This window comes from Hypanus sabinus, chromosome 3, assembly GCF_030144855.1.
Source record: "Hypanus sabinus isolate sHypSab1 chromosome 3, sHypSab1.hap1, whole genome shotgun sequence".
NCBI lineage: Eukaryota > Metazoa > Chordata > Chondrichthyes > Myliobatiformes > Dasyatidae > Hypanus > Hypanus sabinus.
In genome coordinates, this window is record NC_082708.1 from 7,761,567 (window position 1) to 7,785,543 (window position 23,977).

The 23,977-nt window shown below is 41.5% G+C and overlaps 1 protein-coding gene across 6 annotated transcripts in view; it reads left to right on the forward strand.

Moving 5' to 3' along the window:
* rsf1a (remodeling and spacing factor 1a) overlaps window positions 1-23,977 on the forward strand; it is a 134,455-nt gene that overhangs the window by 27,337 nt on the left and 83,141 nt on the right. For all 6 annotated transcript variants that reach the window (XM_059963660.1, XM_059963659.1, XM_059963658.1 and 3 more), the window contains exon 2: window positions 23,727-23,818. In XM_059963660.1, the coding sequence (XP_059819643.1) occupies window positions 23,727-23,818 (92 nt within the window). The remainder of the gene's footprint in view (window positions 1-23,726; window positions 23,819-23,977) is intronic.

Below are 23,977 nucleotides of genomic sequence, written 5' to 3' on the forward strand. Positions count from 1 at the left end.
TGTGAGGGGTATGCACCTGACTTGTATTGGCGGGAAAGCAGTGCTTCTCGCATAACTGAGTTTTGGATGCATAAGAAATAGGTTCCTCGCATGACTGTGAATCGCATAGTCTGAAGACGCATATAACAAGGATAGGGTGTAATTTTTGTCTTCAAACTGTACTGCTATCTCAAGGCAACAAATTTCACCATCTACAAGTCAGTGATAATAAATTTCCTTCTGATTATAAAACCTCACTGACATACTCTGTATGCCTGTCAGTCTTATACAGTATACTTTTATCAGGTCACACCTCTGACTGCTTTGCTTTTGGGAAAGCTAGTCCAGCGTATCCAATCATTCCAAATAACTAATCTCCTACGCCTCTTTTTAGTGCAATTGCATCCTTCCTATAGTGCAGCGACTCGAACTGCAGGCAGTACTTTATATGTAGTATAACCAGTACTTTTCAACACACTGCATCCTATCTCTTATATTCTGTGCCCCAAACTCCTAAAGCAAGCATGCCTATTGACCTATTGCCACTTCCAAGGAACTTGTATACTTGGCCTCTAGGTGTCTCTCTTCTACAGCTTTTCTTTTTATCCTACTATTTGCTGTATATATCCATCCTTATTTGACTTGCAAGATATATCACCTTGAACTTTTCACAATTAACTTCATCTTACGATGCACCAGTCTTTCATCTGATCCATATCCTGCTCTAGCTGTAGGCAGCAAAGCTCCCTTCAGTATACACCACTAGTCAAAGACTTCCAGTCAGAAAATCATCCTTCTACCTGCTACCAAGCCAGTTTTGGATCTGATTTGCCAATTTACCCAAGATTCCTTGAATTTTCTCCAGTAATTTTGGAAGAGCATGGTAGCATAGTATTGAACTAGTAGGCCATAAAATGCATAGGATTTAGGATTAAGGATTAATAATCAACATTATTGCTATACAGGCAGTCCCCGGGTTACGTATGAGTTCCATTCCTGAGTCCGTCTTTAAGTTGGATTTGTACGTAAGTTGGAACAAGTACATCCGATATTATTTAGCGTTAGTCAAATGTTTGTCTTAGTAAAAATTTTACCTTTCTCTCCATATAAAACACTTAAGAAACGCATGTATTCCAATAATTAAACCACTGCATTGATTAGTAATAATTGTAGCTTTCATTGGGGCAGGGCCTTTCACATGTTCCATTATTCTCACTTTATCCGTTATCCTTTAAAATTGTACCGATCGTTGACTGACTGTAGCCTAACGAATTTCCAATGACCAATGGCGTTTCACCTCTTTCCAAACACTTTATTATTTCCAATTGTGATCGCTTCCCGTCAATGGAACAGAAACACTGCTGGTGGTGGGTACCGAGGTCCACTGGGTCCTAGGGATCACCGCACTGAATTCCCTGGGTCCGCACTGAGACAGGTTAAATGGGACAAGTGGGGGCTGTGCTGGGTTTGGGTATTTGATCCTCCTCAATATTCCACGTGGGAATTTAAACTGGAGGTGGCAGTGTTTTTTTTTACAAGGTCGAGTTGCGAGCTCAACATTAACCCGGCACGGGAGCAGTCTGTCACTAGATCGAACTCGGGAACCTCCGTTCTCCGGCGCTGGTCTCACTGTGTCACCAGCCGACCGGAACGGGGGTGGGGGGGGCAGGGTCAGGGTGAATCTTACTAAGAAAAATTTAAGCCAAATACAAAGTTGAACACTCAACACAGTGTCAACTTAAAATGGCGGATGGCGTCACGATCCAACTTAAATGGAGGACAGCATTCTTCCTCGGTTTGTAAGTGTGAGTTGTCGTAACTCGGGGACTACCTGTATATATTTCCGTGTATTAGGAATTTGCTGTGATATGTAACAACATTGAACAATTATAAGAATAAAGAGTTAAATTAAATATAAACTTACTTCAAGGTTAAAAGTAGGGATGTGGATAAAATGTGCATAAATACATTCAGTGGCCTCATCATTAGGTACAGAAAGTATGTTTGTGGTCTTCTGCTGCTGTAGCCCATCCACTTCATGGTTCAACACATGATGTATTAAGAGATGCTTTTCAGCACACCAGTATTGTAACGCATGGTTATTTGAGTTACTGTCACCTTCCTGTCATCTTGAACCAGTCTGGCCATTCTCCTCTAACTTCTCTCATTAACAAGGCATTTTCACCCACAGAACTGTCAACTCTAAACTAGAGAGTTCTTTGTAAACTCTAGAGACTGTTTTGCGTGAAGATCAAGGGAGATCAGCAGTTTCTGAGAACCACAATCATTCCACAGTTAAAGTCACATAGATCACGTTTCTTCCCTCATTCTGATGTTTGGTCTGAACAACAAATGAACCTCTTCACCATGTCTGCATACTTTTATGCATTGAATTGCTATTACATGATTGGCTGATTAGATATTTGCATTAACCAGCAGGTGTATTAAATAAAGTGGCCACTGAATGTACAAATGATCTGTGAATTCTTTGATAAAATTAGTGATGGAAATCAAGCTGTCTTATTTTCAATTACTGTATCCTAAATTTACTTTCCTTACTATGTAGCTCAGGAATGACATGATGCAGGAGACAGGGACTGATCAGCCATGATGGAATGGCCTAATTTTGCTCCTATATCTTATGCTATAGGAGCAAGGTGGAAGACCCTGATAGAATACCTGGTAAGGCTCTGAAAACCTGTGCCATTCAACTGGTGGGAGTATTCAAGAACCTCTCACTGCTACGGGTGGAAGTTCCCACTTGCTTCAAAAAGGCAACAATTATACCAGTGCCTACGAAGAATAATCTGAGCTGCCTTAATGACTATCGCCCGGTAGTATTCATATATACGGTGATGAAATGCTTTGAGTGGTTGATCATGACTAGACTGAACTGCTACCTCAGCAAGGACCTGGACTTGTTGTAATTTGCCTATTGTTACAATAGGTCAACGGCAGATACAATCTCAATGGCACTCCATGTGGCTTTAGACCACCTGGACAATACAAACACCTAAGTCAGGATACTGTTCATCGACTGTAGCTTAGCATTTAATACCATCATTCCCGCAATCCTGATTGAGAAGTTGCAGAACCTGGGCCTCTGTACCTCCCTCTGTAATTGGATCCTCGACTTCCTAACCGGAAGACCATAATCTGCGGATTGGTGATAACATCTCCTCGCTGACGATCAACACTGTACACCTCAGGGGTGTGTGCTTAGCCCACTGCTCTGCTCTATATATACTCATGACTACGTGGCTAGGCATAGCTCAAATACCTATAAGTTTGCTGATGATAAAACCGTTGTTGGTAGAATCTCAGGTGGTGGCGAGCGGGCTACAGGAGTGAGATATGCCACCTAGTGGAGTGGTGCCGCATCAACAACCTGGTACTCAACGTCAGTAAGATGAAAGAGCTGATTGTGGACTTCCAGAAGGGTAAGGTGAAGGAACACATACCAATCCTCAGAGGGATCAGTAGTGGAGAGAGTCAGCAGTTTCAAGGTCCTGGGTGTCAAGATCTCTGAGAATCTAACCTGGTCCCAACATATCGATGCAGTTGTAAAGAAGGCAAGACAGCGGCTATATTTTATTAGGAGTTTGAAGAGATTTGGTATGTCAACAAATACACCCAAAAACTTCTATAGATGTACCATGGAGAGCATTCTAACAGGCTGCATCACTGTCTGGTATGGGGTGGGGGGCTACTGCACAGGACCGAAAGAAGCTGCAGAGGGTTGTAAATTTAATCAGCTCCATCTTGGATACTGGCCTACAAAGTACCCAGGACATCTTCAAGGAGCGGTGTCTCAGAAAGGCAGCGTCCATTATTAAGGGCCTTCAGCATGCAGGGCATGCCCTTTTCTCACTGTTACTATCAGGTAGGAGGTACAGAAGCCTGAAGGCACACACTCAGTGAATCAAGAACAGCTTCTTCCCTTCTGCCATCCGATTCCTGAATGAACATTGAACCCTTGGACACAGCCTCACTTTTTAAAAATATACAGTATTTCTGTTTTTTGCATGACTTTTAATCTATTCAATATACCGTATAAAGTATACTGAATAAAATTTATTTATTTTTTATTATTATTTTCTTCTATATTATGTATTGCATTGAACTACTGCTGGTAAGTTAACAAATTTCACATCACATGTTGGTGATAATAAACCTGATTCTGATTCTATAGATACGCACACACCTACCTCCAATCCCAATTCAGGCTACCTCAGCCTCTAAGCCCTTGAGCCTGGACTTGCAGACTCTACCTTCTAGCCTCAAAATCTGGACTTGCCAATTCTTTGGTGACCAGAGCATAGAAGACCACAGGCCAAGTGCTGGATAATGGGATTAATACAGATTAGCACTGGCTGGCATGGACATGACGGACCAAGTAGTCTCTTTCCATGCTGCATGGTTCTATGTACAGCTGCTTGATAAGATCATAAGATACAGCAGAATTAGGCCTTTTGGTTCATCAAGTCTGCTCCACCATTCCATCATGGCTGATTTATTATCCGTCTCAACCCCATTCTGTTGCCTTTTCCCTGTATCCTTTGATGTCAAACTCCACTTTAAATATACCTTATCACTTGGTCTCTGCAACTGTCTTTGGCAATGAATTCCACAGATTCACCACCCTTTGGCTAAAAAAAAATTGATAAGCATTATGTACACTGCTTAATTCTTTGAAGCCCAGGCCATAAGAACCATTGCAATATTCTGTTGTGCAGAGGGAATTTGGAGTGCATGTGCAAGAATTCCAAACAGTTGGTTTGCATGTACAAAAGGTTATCAAGAAGGTAAAAAACAATGTTGGCCTTCTTTACCAGAGGGATTGAATTTAAGAGCAGGGATATTATGTTGCAACTGTATAGGGTACTTACTGGTGAGGCTGGAGTCCTGTGTGCAGCCCTGGTCTGCCTACTTGAAGGAACATGGTGGGTTTGGAGGTGATGCAGAAAAGGTTCACCAGTTAATTCCAGAGGTGGAGTGGTGGGGGGGGGGGGGGGGGGGAGGAGAGATTGAGTCTCCAGGGACTCTGCTCGCTGGAATTCAGAAGACTGAGAGGGGATCTTATCGAAACAAATAAATTTATGAATGCGGTAGATAGGATAAAGGCGGGAAAGTTGTTTTCACAGATAAGTGAGACAAAAACTAGGGGACATAGCCTCAAGGATTTGAGGAAATAGATTTAGGGTGGAGGTGAGGAAAAACTGCTTATCCCAAGGAGTAATGAATCTGGAATTCTCTGCAGTGGAGGTTACTTCATTAAATAGATTTAAGGCGTAGATAGATTTTTGCATAGTAGTGGAATTAAGGGTTATGGGGAAAGACAGATAGACTGAGCTGATTCCATGGCAAGGACAATCATGATCTTACTGAATGGCAGAGCAGGCTAGATGGGCAGATACTCTATTCCTGCATTTATTTTTTATTGTGTTTCTGTGTTCTTACGTAATCATGCTTAGCAAGTACAAGCTCCTACTTCCTCAGGAGGCTAAAGAAATTTGGCATGTCCCTGTTGACCTTCACTAATTTTTATAGATGTACCATTACAAAGCATCCTGTCAGGATGCATCACAGCTTGGTATGGCAACTGTTGTGCAGGAGACTGCAAAAATGGCAGAGTGTTATGGACTCAGCACATCACAGAAACCAGCCTCAGCCTCCTCTCCATGGATTCTATCTACATTCTTGCTGCCTCTGCAAAACAGTCAACATAATCAAACCCCCACCTACGTTGGAGATTTTCTCTCCCCCCCAACCCCGACCCCCTCCACACCCAATTGGGCAGAAAATATGAAAGCCTTAAAAACAGCTTCTAAACTGTTGTTATAAGACTACTCAACAGTTCCTTTGTACAGAAAGATAGAGTCCTGACCACAGACTACTTCATAGCCTTGCAGCTCATTGTATGCTTGCACTGCACTTTCAGTGTAATTATTTTGCATTCCATTATTGTTTTTCCCCTCTCATTCGTTTGTTATGTGCCATGTCATATGGGCGATCATGGTCTTTCCATGACTATGAATGTTGGCAAAGTTTTCTACAGAAGTGGTTTGCCATTGCCTTTTTCTGGGCAGTGTCTTCACAAGACAGGTGACCCCAACTGTTATCAATACTCTTCAGAGATTGTCTGCCTAGCATCCGTGGTCGCATAACCAGGACTTGAAATATGCACTGGCTGCTTATATGACCATTCACTTGGCCTCGTGACCCTGATCAGGGATCTAAGCAGGTGCTATACCTTGCTCAAGGGTAACCTGCAGGCTAGTGGAGGGAAGGAGCGCCTTACACCTCCTTTGATAGAGATGTATCTCCACCCTGCCATCCAGAATGGAGATATGTATCCTCTGTTATCTCAATATACCAATGTAATGAAATTATTTGTCTGGTTGGAATGTTTTTTCATTGTACCTTGGTACTCATGACAATAATAAACCAACTTAACGTTTTACGGTTTATATAACAACTTTATTTATGGCAACCCACAACTTATATCATTAGGTTTGCTGTGAACATATTGGAGAAGTTTAGGTAAATAAAGTTGTGACCAGGAAAGGATTCTTTGGCAATTAAAAATTAATATCTGAATCTGGAAAGTAAACAATAGTAACATTCTATGTGTGAACCATTTGGAATTCAAATAACACACCCACCCCTCAAATATTTTTCTCTACAGAAATCCTGTTCAGGAACAGTTGTTACCCCTCAACCATCAGACTGCTGAGCCAGATGGGATAACTTCACTCAACTTCACTTGCCCCGTCATTGAAATGTTCCCATAACCTATGGACTCACTTTCAAGGACTCTTCATCTTATGTTCTGGATATTTATTGCTTACTTATTTTTATTTCTTTTCCTCTTCTATCTCCACTGTTTGTCTTTTGCACATTGGTTGTCTGTCCTGTTGAGTGCAGTCAACTTCTGCTTTAAATATACTCAATATCTTGACCAGCACAGCTGTCCCTGGCAATGAATCCCAGGTTCAGCACCTTCTGCCTAAAGGAATTCCTTCTCATCTTTCTAAATGGACGTCCTTCTATTATGAAGCTGTGCCTCTTGCCTTTGACATGCACATCTACTCTATCTAAGCCTTTCAGTATTCGATAAGTATCAGTGAGACCCTCCTCTCCCCATTATTCTAAACCCACAGCCATCATACACTCCTCATACATTAACCCTTTCATTCCTGGAATCATTTTTGTGATCTACTTCTGGACCATTTCCAGTGCCAGCACACCTTTTCTTAGCATAAGGGTCCAAAACTGCACACACTTACTCCTAAGTGTGATCTGACTAATCTCTTATAAAACCTCAGCATTACAACCTTGCTTTTATATTCTAGTGCTCTCAAAATGAATGTAACATTGCATTTGCCTTCCTTAACCTTCAACTCAACCTGCAAGTTGACCTTTAGGGAAACCTGCACAAAGACTCCCAAGTCCCTTTGTACCTCTGATTTTTGAATTTTCTTCCCATTTAGAAATCATTTAACACCTTTATTCCTTCTACCAAAATGCATGACTAGACACTTCTTGACACTGTATTAGATCTGCTACTTCATTGCCCATTCTCCTAATTTGTCCCAAGTCTTTCTTCAGACTCCCTGGTTGCTCAACACTACTTTCCCCTCACCTATCTTTGTATCATCTGCAAACTTGACCACAAAGCCATCAATACTATTCTATTATTCTTCAATGCTAGGAATTCAAAATGTTCATACCAGTAAAATTCCTGCCTTCTCAGTTGGATGGTGATATTTGGTGATTGTTGGGTTGTGAAGTGAAGCAAGTGAATAAAAGGTACATGGAAGTCATACAGTGTTCTGATGAAATAGTTGAGCTTCTTCACAACTATTTTGAGTCAGTGGATTTGTTCTATGTTCAAGGATTTGGCAGCCAACCTAAATGAGATTAGCATTATTTGTCACAAGTATATTGCAGCATACAGAGAAAAGCATCATTTTGCAGCAACACAATCCAAGGATTGTGCATCCTGCTAGTGTCACCGCACTTTAAGTTCCAACGTAGCATGCCCTCAAATTACTAACTGTAACCAGACGTATTTGGAATATGGGAGGAAACCAGAGCATCTGGCGGAGAACAGCGCATTTTTGGGGAGAATGTGCAAACTCCTTACAGTGGCAGGAAATTAACTGAGATCATTGGCTCTATAAAGCATTATACTGGGCACTAATTTCCCTAACCGATGAGAATGACTTCACTGGCTTAGCCTTTGACATTAAGAAGGCATACCGGGGGGTGGGTGGTGGTTAATCAGGGTGTTCCCCATCTGGAAACGATAGATGAATGAGAAGATCGACCCCCCCCCCCCCCCCCCCCCCGGCTCAAGTCTAGGTCTGTGATCTTCGAATCAAGTGACTGTGATCTATATAAGAAGTCAAGATACGGCCTTTGTAAAGTTATCAGGAATGACAAGGAGATGATACTAGACCAAATAGAATTTGGGAGCAGCTTTCTGTTGTGACAAGGCTTGCATGTTATAATGGGGCCAAGATCTGATGGCCAAAGTTTTGGGCAGATGTCAGAGGTAGTTTCTCACACAAGAAGTGCGTGGAATGCATTTCCGGGGCTGGTGTTAGTGGCTGATACAAAAGGGACATTTAAAGGACTCATAGATATGCACATGGATGTAGGAAAAATGTAGGGTCATGGGCTGTGTAGAAGGAAAGAGTTAGATGGTCCTTGCATTCAAGTGATCTCCTTTGATGCTGTTGGCGACGATGCTGTAGCAAGGTTTAATCCACATGAATTGTAGATTTGCTCTCTCAGGTTTATGTGTTCTGGTTCTGGTTGTTCTTTTTTGTTGCTAGTTTTGGGCAATTTTTGAATCGGGATGGCCTGCAGATAATGAACACTGAGCTGAACTGTATTAAAATATGCCTTTTGATTTTTGTATTGTATATTCTAAATTTTTGCTTGTTTTGATTTTTTTTGTGTGTTGGTGGGAGTGGGGTTTGATGTGTTTCTTTGAGTGGTTGGTTCCATGGTTCTTCGTTGTTTTGTGACTATCTATGGGGAAGACAAATTTCAGGGTTGTATACTGCATACATACTTTGATAATAAATGTACTTTGAATCATTGATTGTGCAGCAGGTTTATACAGGTCAACAGATCATTGTGGGCCAAAGGACCCGGATGTACTGTGCTGTGCTGTTTTATGTTCTATGTGCAAGTGGTATCAAATAAGCACTATTCACACAAATGAAACATAAATTAAATGCATAATTTACATTTCTGAAATTTGTCACTCTTAACACTTTCTGAACATATTTTGATTCTAATCAGTTGAAAATAGAAGTTGAGAGGTGTTATTTGTCTTAAATCAAGAGGAGTTGGTTTACATGTCCTTGTACAATTTGTTGTCCTGTACTGTACTGTATTTCACTCCACTGTCATCATGCCTGTATCTGCAGTTACACCCCTCTCTCTCAGACACATTTTAAGATTCTTTTCATGGAAAATCAAAGAATCAGGTAGATCAGAAGTGGTGGAAATTAAGCCCTGATGCCAAAAGTATTTGAAAATATTATATTTTTGGCACTTTATTGATCCTCATCCCTCCACAATTTCTTGTTCGAATCCTCCCACAATACGTAGTCTCCTGTTTATAATTTGAATATTCATTATGAACAAACATGCTTGAATAAGCTGTTGGTTTATTTCATCAAGGTATATTAATTTAAGATTATTGTTTATGCTTTTTAATCTCAGTATTTTTAATCCATGTATCTATAATTTGTTTTAAAATTAAGGCAATTTTTGAACAACATTGTAAATGTGATTAAAGCCTTTGGATCATCATAGCTTGTCACACCAGACAGCCAGCCACTCTAGTGTGTTTGGTTGATGTTGAGCAGGTCAGTGTCACTAAATCAGGTGAGAGTGGGCAGTTGCGCAGAACGTGTTCAATGTTCTGCACCCTTTTGCCACATTCACAGGATTCACTGGTTTTTAAGCCCCACTTCACCATATTGTCTCCCGTCCTACAAATTCCCGCTATCGCTCTGTTGAGAGTGCACCAATTCTGTCTATCTGGCAACATTTCTGTGGGGTCTTGCACTGTTTTGTATTCTGGCTTCTGTTGCCAGAGGTCAATCCTGTATGTTTGGGGGGGGATGTTCCGTGCAGCAGCTCTTCCACTGCAGCAAAGCTTTTCCTCGATTTTAGGCAGTTGGAAACTGACACATGATGATGTAGTGGATGCTGTGGATCCGAGTTCTGTTTAGCTTTTTCAATTTTTGTTGTAGTGTGTCTTCATATCTCTGGGGGAGCAATGCCTGCAAGTCTGTAAATGATGTTAGTAGATGTGGGGTGCAATGTGCCCATGAGTATTTGGCAGGCTTCGTTAAGCAACGGGTCTGTTTTCCTTGCATGGGCTGATCTGCCCCACACAGGTGCACGGTATTCTGCAGGTGCATAACAGAGTGCTAAGGCAGTTGATCTATGTGTGTGAGCATTGGCTCCCCATTTTGTGCCTGCTGATTTTTTCAAGAGAGAATTGCGAGAGCCAACTTTCCCTCGGAGATTTTGGATGTGGGTGGCAAATGAGAGCATCCTATCCAGTGTCACGCCAGGTAAATTGGAGTCGGATGGTGTTCGAGCTCCTTCCCACACCAGAAGATCTTGATTTTCCGAGCTGCTTCTCAATTCCTCAGGTGGAGTGCCCACATTTGAGTTTTTAATGGATTTGGGTTCAGAGACCATTTTTCATAATAGTGCTTCATTGCTTCGAGGACTGCTGTAAATCATACTTCAACTTCTTGGAAGGCATTAACTTGTGTTGTTATGTATAGGTTGTCTGCATAGATAAACCTGCATGTGTTAGGAAAGGTTGGTTAGTCGTTTGTGTAAACATTAAATAGTAGCAGTGCCAGGACTGATTCCTGTGGTAGTCTGTTCTTTTGTGGATGTCACCTATGCTTAATTCCATAATTTCTACATAAAACCTGCGATTTTCTAGGAAGCTTCTTATTACTTTGACTATGGTTTCATTCTTTAACATTATAGATAATTTCAGTAGAAGGCCTCTGTGATTCATAGTGTCGTAGCTGCTGTTAAGTCAACAAATACTACCCCTGTAATTTGTCGCATTTGAAAGCCATCCTCAATATACTGGGTTCAGTTCAGGACTTGACCGCAGCAAGAGCGGCCTGGCCTGAACCTGGCTTGGTCTGGTGTTAGAAGATCCTTGACTAAGGCAGATATTCTTTTTAGTATAAGTCTCTCGTAGAGTTTATAGGGGGTGCAGAGCAAGGAAATCGGTCTGTAATTTTTAGGGATGTTGGAGTCTTTAGTGGGTTTTAGGAGAGCAACAACTTTGGCTCTTCTCCACTTCTTAGGTATTTTTAATGATATTAGGCAACAGTTAAAAAGGGACAGAAGCCAGCTGAGTGCCTTAGGTCCAAGATGTTTAAGGAATTCATTAAGAATCCCATCTATGCCAGCAGCTTTGTTGAATTTTAATTGTGATATTTCATCCTTCAATTCTTCTAGTTGTTATTCCCGTTTCAGAGAGCTGACTCCATCTCCTGATGTTGCTTTTTCTTTTGCCTCCGTCCCTTGTTATTTGGTCGACCACTTAGTATTAGTTGGTGGGCAACCTGATTGGGTGTTACAGTAGCAATTCTCTGTGGTGGTCTATTGCCTGAGTTGAGTTTCCGAACAGTTGCCCGTGCCTTCTTACTGTTCTTGGTCATATCTGTGTTTTCCATCAGTTCCTGCCAATGCTGTTGTCTCTCTTGGCTCAGTAGGGACAGAACTGACTCTCCAATTTCAATTATATCTTGACCAAACTGGACATGGTCATATAAGTTGACATACTCATCATAACTTTGCTTGATATCACTAGTGAATACCCGAATATACTGTATTTGGTTCTGCAGCCTCCAGGTATGTTCTGCTGTGCTACTTTCCAGATTAGTCAGAAAAAATTCATCATAATGATCAAGATCAGGCCTTTGGATGAAGGAGCTTTAGTCTGAAATGTTAACGTTCCTCTAGACATAATCTAGAAAAAGTATCAAGTTTCCAATTTGATTTTGTTTTGATCCTACAAGTGGTTATTTATAGAGGAGCGCTGTGAATATATTGCATAACTGGCACCCTAGTTAAATGGTAATTCTCTCGTATAAGAGAAGCAGTTTAGTATTTTAAAGGTTAGGTTCTCTTTAAATCCATGATGAATTTGTAACTGTGAAGGACCGGATAGGAAGCCTGTTCCAGTCTTTGGGCTGTTCAGTTGCAAGCTGTCAACCATAAATAATGTAATGGTTGTCTCTTCCTTGTAGAAGATAGGTAACATCTGCCTCCCTACAGAGAACAAGATGGATTCTGTAAAATAGGACTGTGTCTGCAAGGATATATAGATACTGTTGCTGCTTGTTTTAAGACTTAAGTTTCAAGATTATTCAATGTTGTTTCCATTACAGAACAATAAAGGAGAAAAAAATAATTGTTACTTCAGATCCAATGCAGCACAAAGTAAAGGACAATAAGATAAAGAACACAATAATAAAAAAACAATAAATACGTAGATTGATTTTTGTCCATAAAGTGATGCTAGGCACGGGAGTGTCTGTACATAAGATGGTTTTGTATTAGTGGATGGAGCTGTTGATCAGCCTTATTGCTTGGAGAAAGTAACTGTTTTTGAGTCTGGTGGTCCTACCATGGATGCTATATAGCATCCTCCCTGATGGAATTGGGGAATTCATGAGCAAGGTGAGTGGGATCCTTCATGATGTTACTGGCTGTTTTCCAGCACCTTTCAGTATCTTTGTCTTTGATGGCGGATAGGCTGGTACTAGTGATGCATTGGGCAGTTTTGATTATCTGTCTGCCACAGTACAATTTCTTCACCATGCAGTGATGCAGCATGTTAGGAAACTCTACCGTGCATATGTAGGATGACGTGAGTAGAGATGTGCATAGTGCAACTATCTTCAGCCTCTTCAAAAATAGAAGCATTCTTGATTTTGTAGGATATTTGTTATATACCTATAAAGCAAGTTGTCTTTTGCGTCATGTAACCTTATTTATCTCCAGTTCTCAGCCGTAAATAAGGCTCCAGACTCCGATTCCAACAAAATGCTGGGGGAACTCAGCACGCCAGGCAGCATCTATGGAAAAAAGTAGAGTTGGTGTTTTGGGCTGAGCAGAGTTCTGCCAAAGGGTCTTGGCTTGAAATGCCGACTGTACTTTTTTCCATGGATGCTGCATGGCCTGCTGAGTTCCTCCAGCATTTTGTGAGTGTTGCTCTGGATTTCCAGCATCTGCAGGTTCTCTCTTGTTTGAGACTCTGATTTCCCCCTGTTTTGAAGTATAGCTTTCTAGACCAATACTGTACAGGTTCATCCCAGGTTTACAGTGAGGTTCTGTTCCTGAGAACTATTTGTAAACCAAGCACTTATTAGGTCGAAATGCAGCCATGAACTGAATTCCCATAGGACAGAAAATGCCTGCAGAAGGGGGTTGTCCCTGTTGGATAGATTGTCTGGAAAAGCATTTAAATATCATGTTATCTTATTTGAAAGTTCAGCTCAAGATTTTAAATACTATTGGCAGGTTTAAAGCTGTCCAGATAGGATTCACAAAAATGGACATCAGCGCAAATCTATCACTCTGGTCTCCTGAACAATTTTTTATATGTGTGCACTGTACACATCCGGTGCTCAGAACTTGAGGAGTGCCGGTAGTCAATATTGAGGGAGAGCTGGATGCCCAGTCTCTAACTATTTGGTGAGACATTAAAGTAGAACTTGCTTGGATGGATGCTAAAAACAAATTCTTGGCATTATTTATAAAAGAAAACAAAAATAGCCCTATTTCCATTTAAAAAAAATCCAAGTCTTAGGCCGATACACAGTACGTTGAAGCCACAAAGTACTCTAAAAATGTTCTAATATTGCAATATTGGAAGTGGGACAGTCATTTTGTGTACAGTAAGTTTCCACAATCCATCAAAATTTTGTCATCACATTTTAGATTTTGATACTTGAACCCATACCCTTTTAATTTGTGTGTGTGTAAACCCACTGCGCCTGATCGACACTTTAAAAAATAAAGATTTTTCTTGTTTTATTACACTGATTTATTACACTGATTACACTGATTGTTTATTAAGTATATCCACTCATTAATGCACATATCAATTCAACCAGTCATCAACCAAATGCATAAAAGCATTCAGACCCGGACAAGAGATTCATTTGTTGTCCAAATCAAACATCAGAAGGTGGAAGAAATGTTATCTAAGTGACTGACCGTGGAGTGATTGTTGGTGCCAGACAGGATGGCTTGAGTATCTCAGAAACCGCTGACCTAGGATTTTCATGCACAACAGTCTCTAGAGTTCATGGAGAATTGTGCAAAAAACAAAAAACCATCCAGTGAGTAGTGATTCTGTGGGTGAAAACACCTTGTTAATGAGAGAAGTCAGAAGAGAATGGCCAGACTAGTTCAAGCTAACAGGAAGGTGATGGTAACTCAGATAACCACACTTTACATCATTGATGTGCAGAAGAGCATCTCTGAATGCACAGCTCATTGAACCTTGAAGTGGATGGGCTACAGCTTCAGAAGACCACAAACATACACTCAGTGACCACTTTATTAGGTACCTCCTGTACCTAATAAAGTGGTCACTGAGAATATTGACACTTTGTACTTAGTTTGCTATATTAGTGCCTAAGCCTAAGCACTTTGTGAAAAGCTGAGGTCATTGTAAAGTATTTTGTAAAAGCAAAAATTGCACTTTCTGCCAGAATTCAGTTTGGCTGCACCATGTCGAGACCAGATTGTTCTTCCCTGGTCTTACACAGTGAACGGTAGGTCACTGAGGAGAGTGGTAGAACCAAGGGATCTGGGAATACAGATTCATAATTCATTGAAAGTGGTGTTACAAGTAGATAGGGTTGTAAAGAAAGTTTTTGGCAGTTAGGCCTTCATAAATCAAAGTAATGAGTACAGGAGATTGGATGTTATGTTGAAGTTTTATTTGGAGTTGTTACGAACCCCATAACTGGGTCACTTACCAGCAAAGATAGAGACGTCCGTTGGAGTCTGATTATACTATTTTTAACAGTATTTATTAGCAAAAATACACAAAAATAATATCAATGCAAATATACAGATAATATACATCATCAATACTAAACCTTGTCGTGGTTTTTCGTGCCCCACAAACGACTAGGAGGCGCAGAAGATTCTTCAAGAAGGGTTAAATTTTAATTTTCAAATCAAGGCTGAGACAGTCATTGAGCTAGTCGCTGATTGCTCACCGGTCCTTGGACATAGCATTTTTTATAGTTAGTTGTATTAGCATATCCAATCGGTCTATAGGTGTGTATCACAAGTACATCCGCCACTATTGTTTCTACCTATTGACTTAATCGTGTTCTAATCTACATCTCTTAGCTACCTCTCATTAACCCACCATTGTCTTCTACATTCTTAAGATTTCATTCTCCTACTAAATTGGGTACATGCATAGCAAATAGCAAGTTCAAACTACATAATCTACATCAAGGCTGACTACATAGTTTTGGTTATACAGCAAACAAGTTCAAAGCAAAACATCTCTTAGCTACCTCTCATTACCACACCATTGTCTTCTACATTCAATTGGATACATGCATAGCAAATAGCAAACTCAGACTACATAATCCACATCTCTTATTAACACACCATTGTCTTCTACATTCCTAAGATTTCATTCTCTAGCAAATAGCAAGTTGCAACTTTTATACTCCAATAACCTAAAAGTGCGGGTATAATAATAATCAATAAGAAATAAGCTCTATCGTTGTCTAGGGGATAATGAATTGTCCGATGGAAATATAAAGTTTGCTGCAGTTCACACAGGCTGCCGTCGTTTGGGTGTCGCTGGGTTGCAATTGTTGGAGAGAGAGAAAGAGAAAAACTTGCCGACTTTCCTTTATGATTTCGATTCGTCAGGTGTCTCGTTGTCGTGGCCGTTCAAGTGTGACCTCTCCTTTAGCTAAACCGTTCTTCCATGATGAGCCCGCCACACAGGCAAGGGAGGACGCACACGAGCTCTCACCAGCTTCACTATGAAACGCTGTCACTGGATTTCTAGTGTTTCTCCTGGTGTGTCTAAGGGGTGTTCCCCAGACCCATCTTTTATCCTCACTCATGGGGTCTCAGATGTCAATCAGGTTGGGATGATGCAATCCCTCAACCAGACCACTCTGGTTGTCCCCTGAGGGGTTCCAGTGAGTAGTACAGTACTCAATACACAATTCCTTCTCCAAGAGACAATAGCAGTAATCAGTGGTTCCATTCCGCTTATGTCAGGAGACATTCCACCTGGTTGTGTATTCTGTGTCTGTCTCTCTCTCTCTCTCTCGTTTCCTGACATGCTGTGTATCTCTCTCATTTCCTGGGTCTCAGACCTGAAATAATAGCGATCCTGCGATTCTCAAAAAGGAGGAGGGGGCGACTTTGTACCCTTCGGCCCCTCAGAGTTGCTCCACGTTCGTAACAGAGTATTAATTTGGAGCCTAATTTGGTGCAGTGTTGGTCACCTATACACAGGAAAGATGAGGACCTCAGCAAGGTAATTGACTGTCTGGCCCCAGGCAAGGCTCCTGGCAATGATGGGATTCCTCCAGACCTCATCAAACACTGCAAGAGCTCACTCCTCCAACCTTAACAGGAGGTCCTCCATCAGTGCTGGAAGGAAGGAGCCATACAACAAGATGTGTGCAACTCCGAAATCGTCACTTTGTACAAGAACAAGGGTGATAGGAGCGACTGCAACAACTACAGGTGTATCTCTCTCGTGAGTATTGTCGGCAAAGTCTTCTCTCGTGTAACTTTGGCAAATCTACAAACTCTGGCAGAATGGGTCTACCCTGAGTCCCAATGTGATTTTTGCGCAAGGAGGTCAGCTGTCGACATGATTTTCTCACTCCGTCAACTCCAGGAGAAGTGCAGGGAACAACAGAAACCCCTCTATGTCACTTTCATCGACTTAACCAAGGCATTCAACCTTGTCAGCAGGGATGGGCTCTTTCAGGTTCTCCTCAAGATTGGCTGTCCTCTGAAACTCCAAAATATCATCAAGTCATTCCACGAAGACATGAGGGATACTGTGCAGTACGATGGCAGCTCTTCAGAACCCTTCGCTATTCGTAGTGGAGTCAAACAAGGATACGTGTTTGCCCCAACATTATTTGGCATCTTCTTCTCTATGCTATTGAAGCATGAGTTTGCGACATCGACAGAAGGTATGTACATGCACACCAGGTCTGATGGGTGGCTGTTCAACCCTGTGTGCCTGAGAGCAAGAACAAGGGTGTGAAAGATCTTAATATGTGACATGCACTTAGCTGATGACACTGCTATAACCTCGCACACCAAACAGCAACTACAAACTCTAATAGACCACTTCTCTAAGGCATGCAAGGACTTTGGGCTTACCATCAGCCTAAAGAAAACAAATGTCCTTGCCCAGAACGTAGTGGAGACACCAGTCATTACCATCGCCATTTACAATCTAGAAGTGGTCCCCGAGTTCACGTACTTGGGGTCAACCATTAGCAACACTCTCTCCCTCGATGCTGAAATCAATAGGCATATCGGCAAAGCAACATCAGTCCTTGCTCGACTCTCCTCGCGGGTCTGGGAGAATCTGAAACTCGCTACAAAGACCAAGACTGCCATGTACAGTGCATGCGTTATCAGCACCTTCCTGTATGGTAGCGAGACGTGGACCATCTACTCCAAACAGGAGCAAAACTCAATAGTTTTCACCTGCGTAGCCTTCACTGTATCCTCGGCATCACCTGGAGAGACAAAGTCAAACTCTGAGGTCCTCTTCTCCTGCGCTGGACTCCCCACAATGTTCATGCTTTCCCAGACTGCGCTGGCTGGGCCAAGTCCATCGTATGAAGGATGGTAGACTGCCAAAGGACATCCTCTACGGAGAACTAGCACCAGGCAAGAGGAACGTTGGTAGACCCCAGCTTCGCTTCAAGGACCTCTGCAAGCGCGACGTGAAAGCCTTAAAAATCAACACAGTGCTGGGAGGATACAGCAGATGACTGCAACAAGTGGCGAGGTACTCTTCAGCAACACCTAGAGCAAGGCGAAAGAGTGATCCTGAGTCAGTTTGAGAAGTGGAGAGCTAAATGGAGAGCACAGCAGACAGCAATTCCACGACGCCCTACACATGCAGCAACCCTTCTATTCCAGGATCGGCCTCAGTAGCCACAGTCGTGCTGCTCGACAAATTAGTGTCTACCAGAGGCGCAGTATCAATGGTTGACCATGCTTGACGGAGGCTACACACATGGTCAGCTACCTAGAAGAAAGATGTAAATAAGGTTGAAAGAGTACAGGGAAAATTTACAAGGATGTTGCCAGGTCTGGAGGACCTGTGTTATAAGGAAAGATTGAATAGGTTAGAACCTTATTCCTTAGAATATTGAAAATTTCTCAATCTTGATATATACAAAATTATGAGGGTTTAAATAAGATAAATGGAAGTAGGATTTTTCCACAGAGGTTGGGCAGGTCTACAACCAGAGGTCATGGGTTAAAGGTGAAGGGTGAGAAGTTTAAGGGGAACATGAGGGAAAACTTCTTCACTCAGACTGACATGAGAATGTGGAACAAGCCAGCAGCACAAGTGGTCCATGTGAGTTTGATTTCAACATTTAAGCAAAATCTGGATAGATACATAGATAGAACATAGAAATATACAAAATCTTCAGCACAATACAGGCCCTTTGGCCCACAGTGCTGTGCCGTAACATGTACTTACTTTAGAAGTTACTTCCAGTTACCTATAGCTCTCTATGTACCTATCCAGGAGGCTTTTAAAAGACCCTATTGTATCTGCCTCCACCACCATCGCCGGCAGCCCATTCCACCCACTCATCACTCACTGCCCTGGTATCTGCTCTGTACCTACCCCTGACATTTGTACCTAATTCCAAGCACCTTAAAACTGTGTCCTCTTGTGTTAGCTATTTCAGCCCTGGGGTAAAAGCATCTGACTATCCACATGATCAATGCCTCTCATCATCTTATACACTTCTCATCCTACTTCACTCAAAGGAGAAAATGTCAAGTTCACTCAACCTATTCTCATAAGGCATGCTCCCCATTCCAGGCAATATCCCTATAAATCTCTTCTGCACTCTTTCTATAGTTTCCACATCCTTCCTGTAGTGAGGTGACCAGAACTGAGCACAGTACTCCAAGTGGGGTTTGACCAGGATCCTGTATAGCTGTAACATTACCTCTTGGCTCTTGAACTCAGTCCTACAGTTGATGAAGGCCAATACACTTAACCACAGAGTCAACCTGCACAGCAGCTTTGAGTGTCCTATGGACTCAGACCCCAAGATCCCTCTGATCCTCCACACTGCCAAGAGTCTTGCGATTATTGCTATATTCTGCCATCATACTTGACCTACCCAAATGAACCACCTCACACTTACCTGGGTTGAACTCAATCTCCCACTTCTCAGCCCAGTTTTGCATCCTATCAATGTCCCACTGTAACCTTTAACAGCCCTCCACACTATCCACAACACCCTCAACCTTTGTGTCATCAGCAAATTTACGAATTTATCCCTCCACTTCCTCATCTAGGTCATTTATAAAAATCACAAAGAGAAGTGGTTTCAGAACAGATCCCTGAGGCACACCACTGGTCACCAACCTCCATGCAGAATGTGACCTGCCTACAACCACTCTTTGCTTTCTGTAGGCAGGCCAGTTCTGGATCCACAAAGCAATGTCCCCTTAAATCCTATCCCTCCTTACTTTCTCAATAAACCTTGCATGGGGTACCATCAAATGCCTTGCTGAAATCCATATGGTAGGGGTATTGAGGGGTAAATGGTTTTGACATGCACTGGAAGGGCCTGTTTATGTGCTGTAATTTTTAAAGACTATCGTTCATAAAGTTGCTTATCTGTTTGTAATAATAAGAAATCTATTATAATGCATTTTCTGTCTGTGCAGTTTGAATTAACTTTTCCCATAAACTCCTGTGGTTTTGTACTTAAATCGGTTTTGCTTTGTGAAATGTTCATGTTGTAATTTGTGCACCAAATGGACAAGTTTCTTTGAAATGCTTCAGAAATATTAAGATCCTGGGTCTTAGTTTTCCACTTTATGGAAATGCACTTTGAAAGGAGCATTTAACAATGTTTGTTTGAACTTCTAGTTCTTTTTAAAAATAAAATAGTATGAATAAATATTGCAAATCTGGGTAAGTTTTTACAGGGAATCTGAGGGGCAAAATCTACCAGCATTTTGATAGATGAGAGTCAGATTAGGAGGAGGCAGTATGGCTTTCTGCATGGGAAGTTGTGCTTGATGATCCTTTCAGAAGTAACCAAAATTACGATGAGGGTATTGTCTATTTGGACTTTAGCAAGGCCTTCGACAAGATCCCACGTAGTAGGCTGGTTTAAAAGATAGGTGCTATGACATCCAGGGGGAGTTGGTTGGATGGATTAAAAATTGCCTTGGAGGTAGGAAGCAGAGAATTATTTGCATCGTGAAGATCAGTTACTACTGGTGTGCTGCAGGGGTCAGTGTTGGTACTCTTATTACTTGTTATTTCCATAAATTATTTGGATACAAACCCACAAACCTTGATCAGTAAGATTGCAGGTGATGCAAAATTAGAAGGTGGTGTTGATATTGAGGGAGGTTATCATAGATTACAAAGGGATCTTGATTGGTTAATGGATTTCAATTCAGATAAATGTGAGACGATGCATTTTGGAAAGTGATGCACAACAATTGAAAATGATTTTAAAGGTATTTAAGGTGGTGAAAAAGGCATCTAGCACACTTGTTTTCAGTCAGGGCACTGTGTGTAGGAGTTAGGACATATGTTCCATTTTTATAAGTCATTGCTAAGTATGATGTAGTCATGCTATTAAAGGAAATATATGATTAAGCTGAAAGGAGTGCAGAAAAGATGTCTGAGGACTGGAAGGCCTGAGCTATATAGAGTGGTTGGCCAGGCTAGGTCTTGATTTCTTTGTAATGTTGGAAAATAGTGGTGGGGTGCTTGGACAAAACCTTACAGGAATGGTTAAAATTATCAAAACTAAGCGGGAATAGATTTAGAGTGAGGGTTGTCTTGAGGGGATCTTTTTCACATGGAAGGTGGTAAGTATAAGAAGAGGGCTGCCAGAGCAAGTGGTTGAGGGAGTTACAATAGTATCAATGTATTTGAATAGGTTGGATTTAGAGCGGGGATCGACAACCTGGGATCGACAGATGCTTTGGTTAATGGTAGGGGTCCATGGCATAAAAATGGTTGGGATCCCCTGGTTTAGGGATATGGGCCTAAAACAGGAAATTGGGATGAGATCAATGGGTACCATGATCAACATGAGCTGAAGGGCCTGTATCTGTGATGTATTGTTCAATGACTCTGTGACTACAAAAGCATAATTTCAAGTAAAATTGTCTTGACTTTGAATTTCCTTGTTTTACATGTCTCAAGTCCATTTGTTCTTTTTCACAAGCTTCACTTATTATCCCATGTTGCCATTGTGACTGATCAGTTTCTTCCCATTGTGGATTCTTCAGTTTTCAATTTAATGTTTATTTTCTGTGATTTTGCACAATTTCTCAGTTCATAGGACAAGGTAATGGTAGAAAAGAAATGAAAATGATATTGGAATAGGTTTAGATCTGTATCAAGGGGGAGAAGTAATTGTTGAGGTTTTGGTGTCTAGACCATGCAAATGCTACTTGACCTGCTGAATCCCTCCAGTAGATTGTTTGTTGCTCCAGTTTTCAGCATCTAGTCTCCTGTATTTACATCCTGAGATCTTCATTATTTGCCTGACGCTCTGGTTCCCCCACAAACCCCTCAAGACAAAATATTCTAACAATCTCGAGTAACACACACAAAATGCTAGGGAGATCTCAACAGGTCAGGTAGCATCTATTGAGAGGAATAAAGAGTTAACTTTCAGGCCAAGAACCTTCTTCAGGAGCTGTTTGTGCAGTTTATAATTTCATGAACAAATCTGTTTACATAACCATATGTAAACTCAACAAGGCATATTCCATATTCTCAACTATTCATTAGCTGGTGTGCAAGGGACCATTGATAATTTGTTAATGTACTACTGTGTGCAGCAAAAATTATTGATTTTATTTTCTCCCTTCTGCTACTTAATGTCAATCTAATTTGGAGGTATCCACTTCCAGCACTTCCACCTTCTTAATGAATTGACAAAAGAGGCCTACATCGGTTGGGGTCAACCATGGATGTTGTGTCTTAGCTGTATCTGCAAGTCAGTATGCAGGGCAGGACAGTACAACTTGGAGAGCAAGCTGTTGCCTACAGAGCAGGCTCCCCCTCTGTGCACAGCTGATGAATGCAAAAGAATGGCAGGGACTGATATACTTTGGCATACAGTAGTTATCAGTTAGCGTTGAACTCAATGTAGGACTGCCTTAGGGACTCCAGCTCCGAATTTTTCCTCAGGGTTTATTCCTGAAACCTACTCATGAGTGGATACAGTTGTAAGATACCAGAGATTTGAGATCAGTTTTCCTTCTCCTAGATGAGCATTGAAATTCATTGCTATAGATGGCAAAGGCTAATAGGTTCTTGATTAGTAAGGGTATCAAAGACTTCAGGAAGGAGAGAGAAGAATGAGACTGAGAGGGATAATAAATCAGCCATGGTCGAATGCAGAGCCAACTTGACTGGTTGAATAGCCCAGCTCTGCCCCTATGTTGTGTGGTCTTACGGATTACAGACATCTATGCTAGCTGAGCAAGCATGTGTGGGAAAAGCAGCCAGCAGCTGGCCTTACTGACTTGGTGAGTGAGTGAGTTACTCTGCTTAGCACTCCCACTGCTTGGTTCCACCTGTCCTCGATTGTTGTGGCTCAGGAAGGCTAAGGAGAGAAAGCACACAGAAATGGCCTGGTCACATCCAACAGAAGATGTATCATGACCTGTAGCCCATGATAAATATATCTATCCCCATCCATCTCGCCCGTCTCCAAAACGCTCATTCATAAGTATTGATTTGTAACCTGGGTAAGAGTCTTAGTTCAATTCTTCCCATTCATTTAACCCTCTATTGTATGAAGCTTAGGCTTGATTCTCAACCTGGGAAAGGTAAGAAAGTCCTGATCCCAAGCTACTATGGGAAACAAAGGAAGAGGTTTCTGGATTTCGAAATCTCTGACTGTAGAAGATGTTCGAGTTGACTGGAGGCAGGAAATGAGATGCCTTTTATTCAAGAATGGCAGCAGGGATATGTTAGGTAATTGCAGGCCCATGAGCCTAACATCAATTGTGAGAAAATTAATGAAACAAATTCTGAGACTCTGGATGGGGTGGCATGGTAGTGTAGCAGTTAGTGTAATGCTATTACAGCATCAGTGACCTGGGTTCAATTCCTGCCACTGTCTGTAAGGAGTTTGTATGATCTCCCTGTGACCATATGGGTTTCCTCCATATGTTCTGGTTTCCTCCAACATTCCAAGAATGTACAGGCTAAGTTTGTTAAGTTGTGGGTATGCTATGTTGGCACTGGAAGCGTGGCGACAATTGCTGGCTATCCCTAGCAGAATCTCTTGTGTTTTTAATAAATATAATATCTAGTAATTCTTTTTTGTTAAAATTGTAACTGAATTTCTTTACTGAAGTGAAACAACCATTAACTTAATTTGTTCTTTTTCCTACAGTTCCTCAACCATTGGTTGATCTTCATTTGAAGTTGATGAGGAAGATTGGGAAGTCTGTCAGCTTCGATCGATGGGAAAAGTACCTTCTCAGGGTAAACTACTCTCACGCTGGATCTCCTGAGAAAAAAGTGGCTTAGTGTCTTGCATCACTCTGTGGTTTTCATTGCCTATAGACCAGTACAACAAAACACAGCTTCTTTGATAATGCATGTTACAAAACAAAGTTCCCTAATGTGCAAATGTCAGTAGAT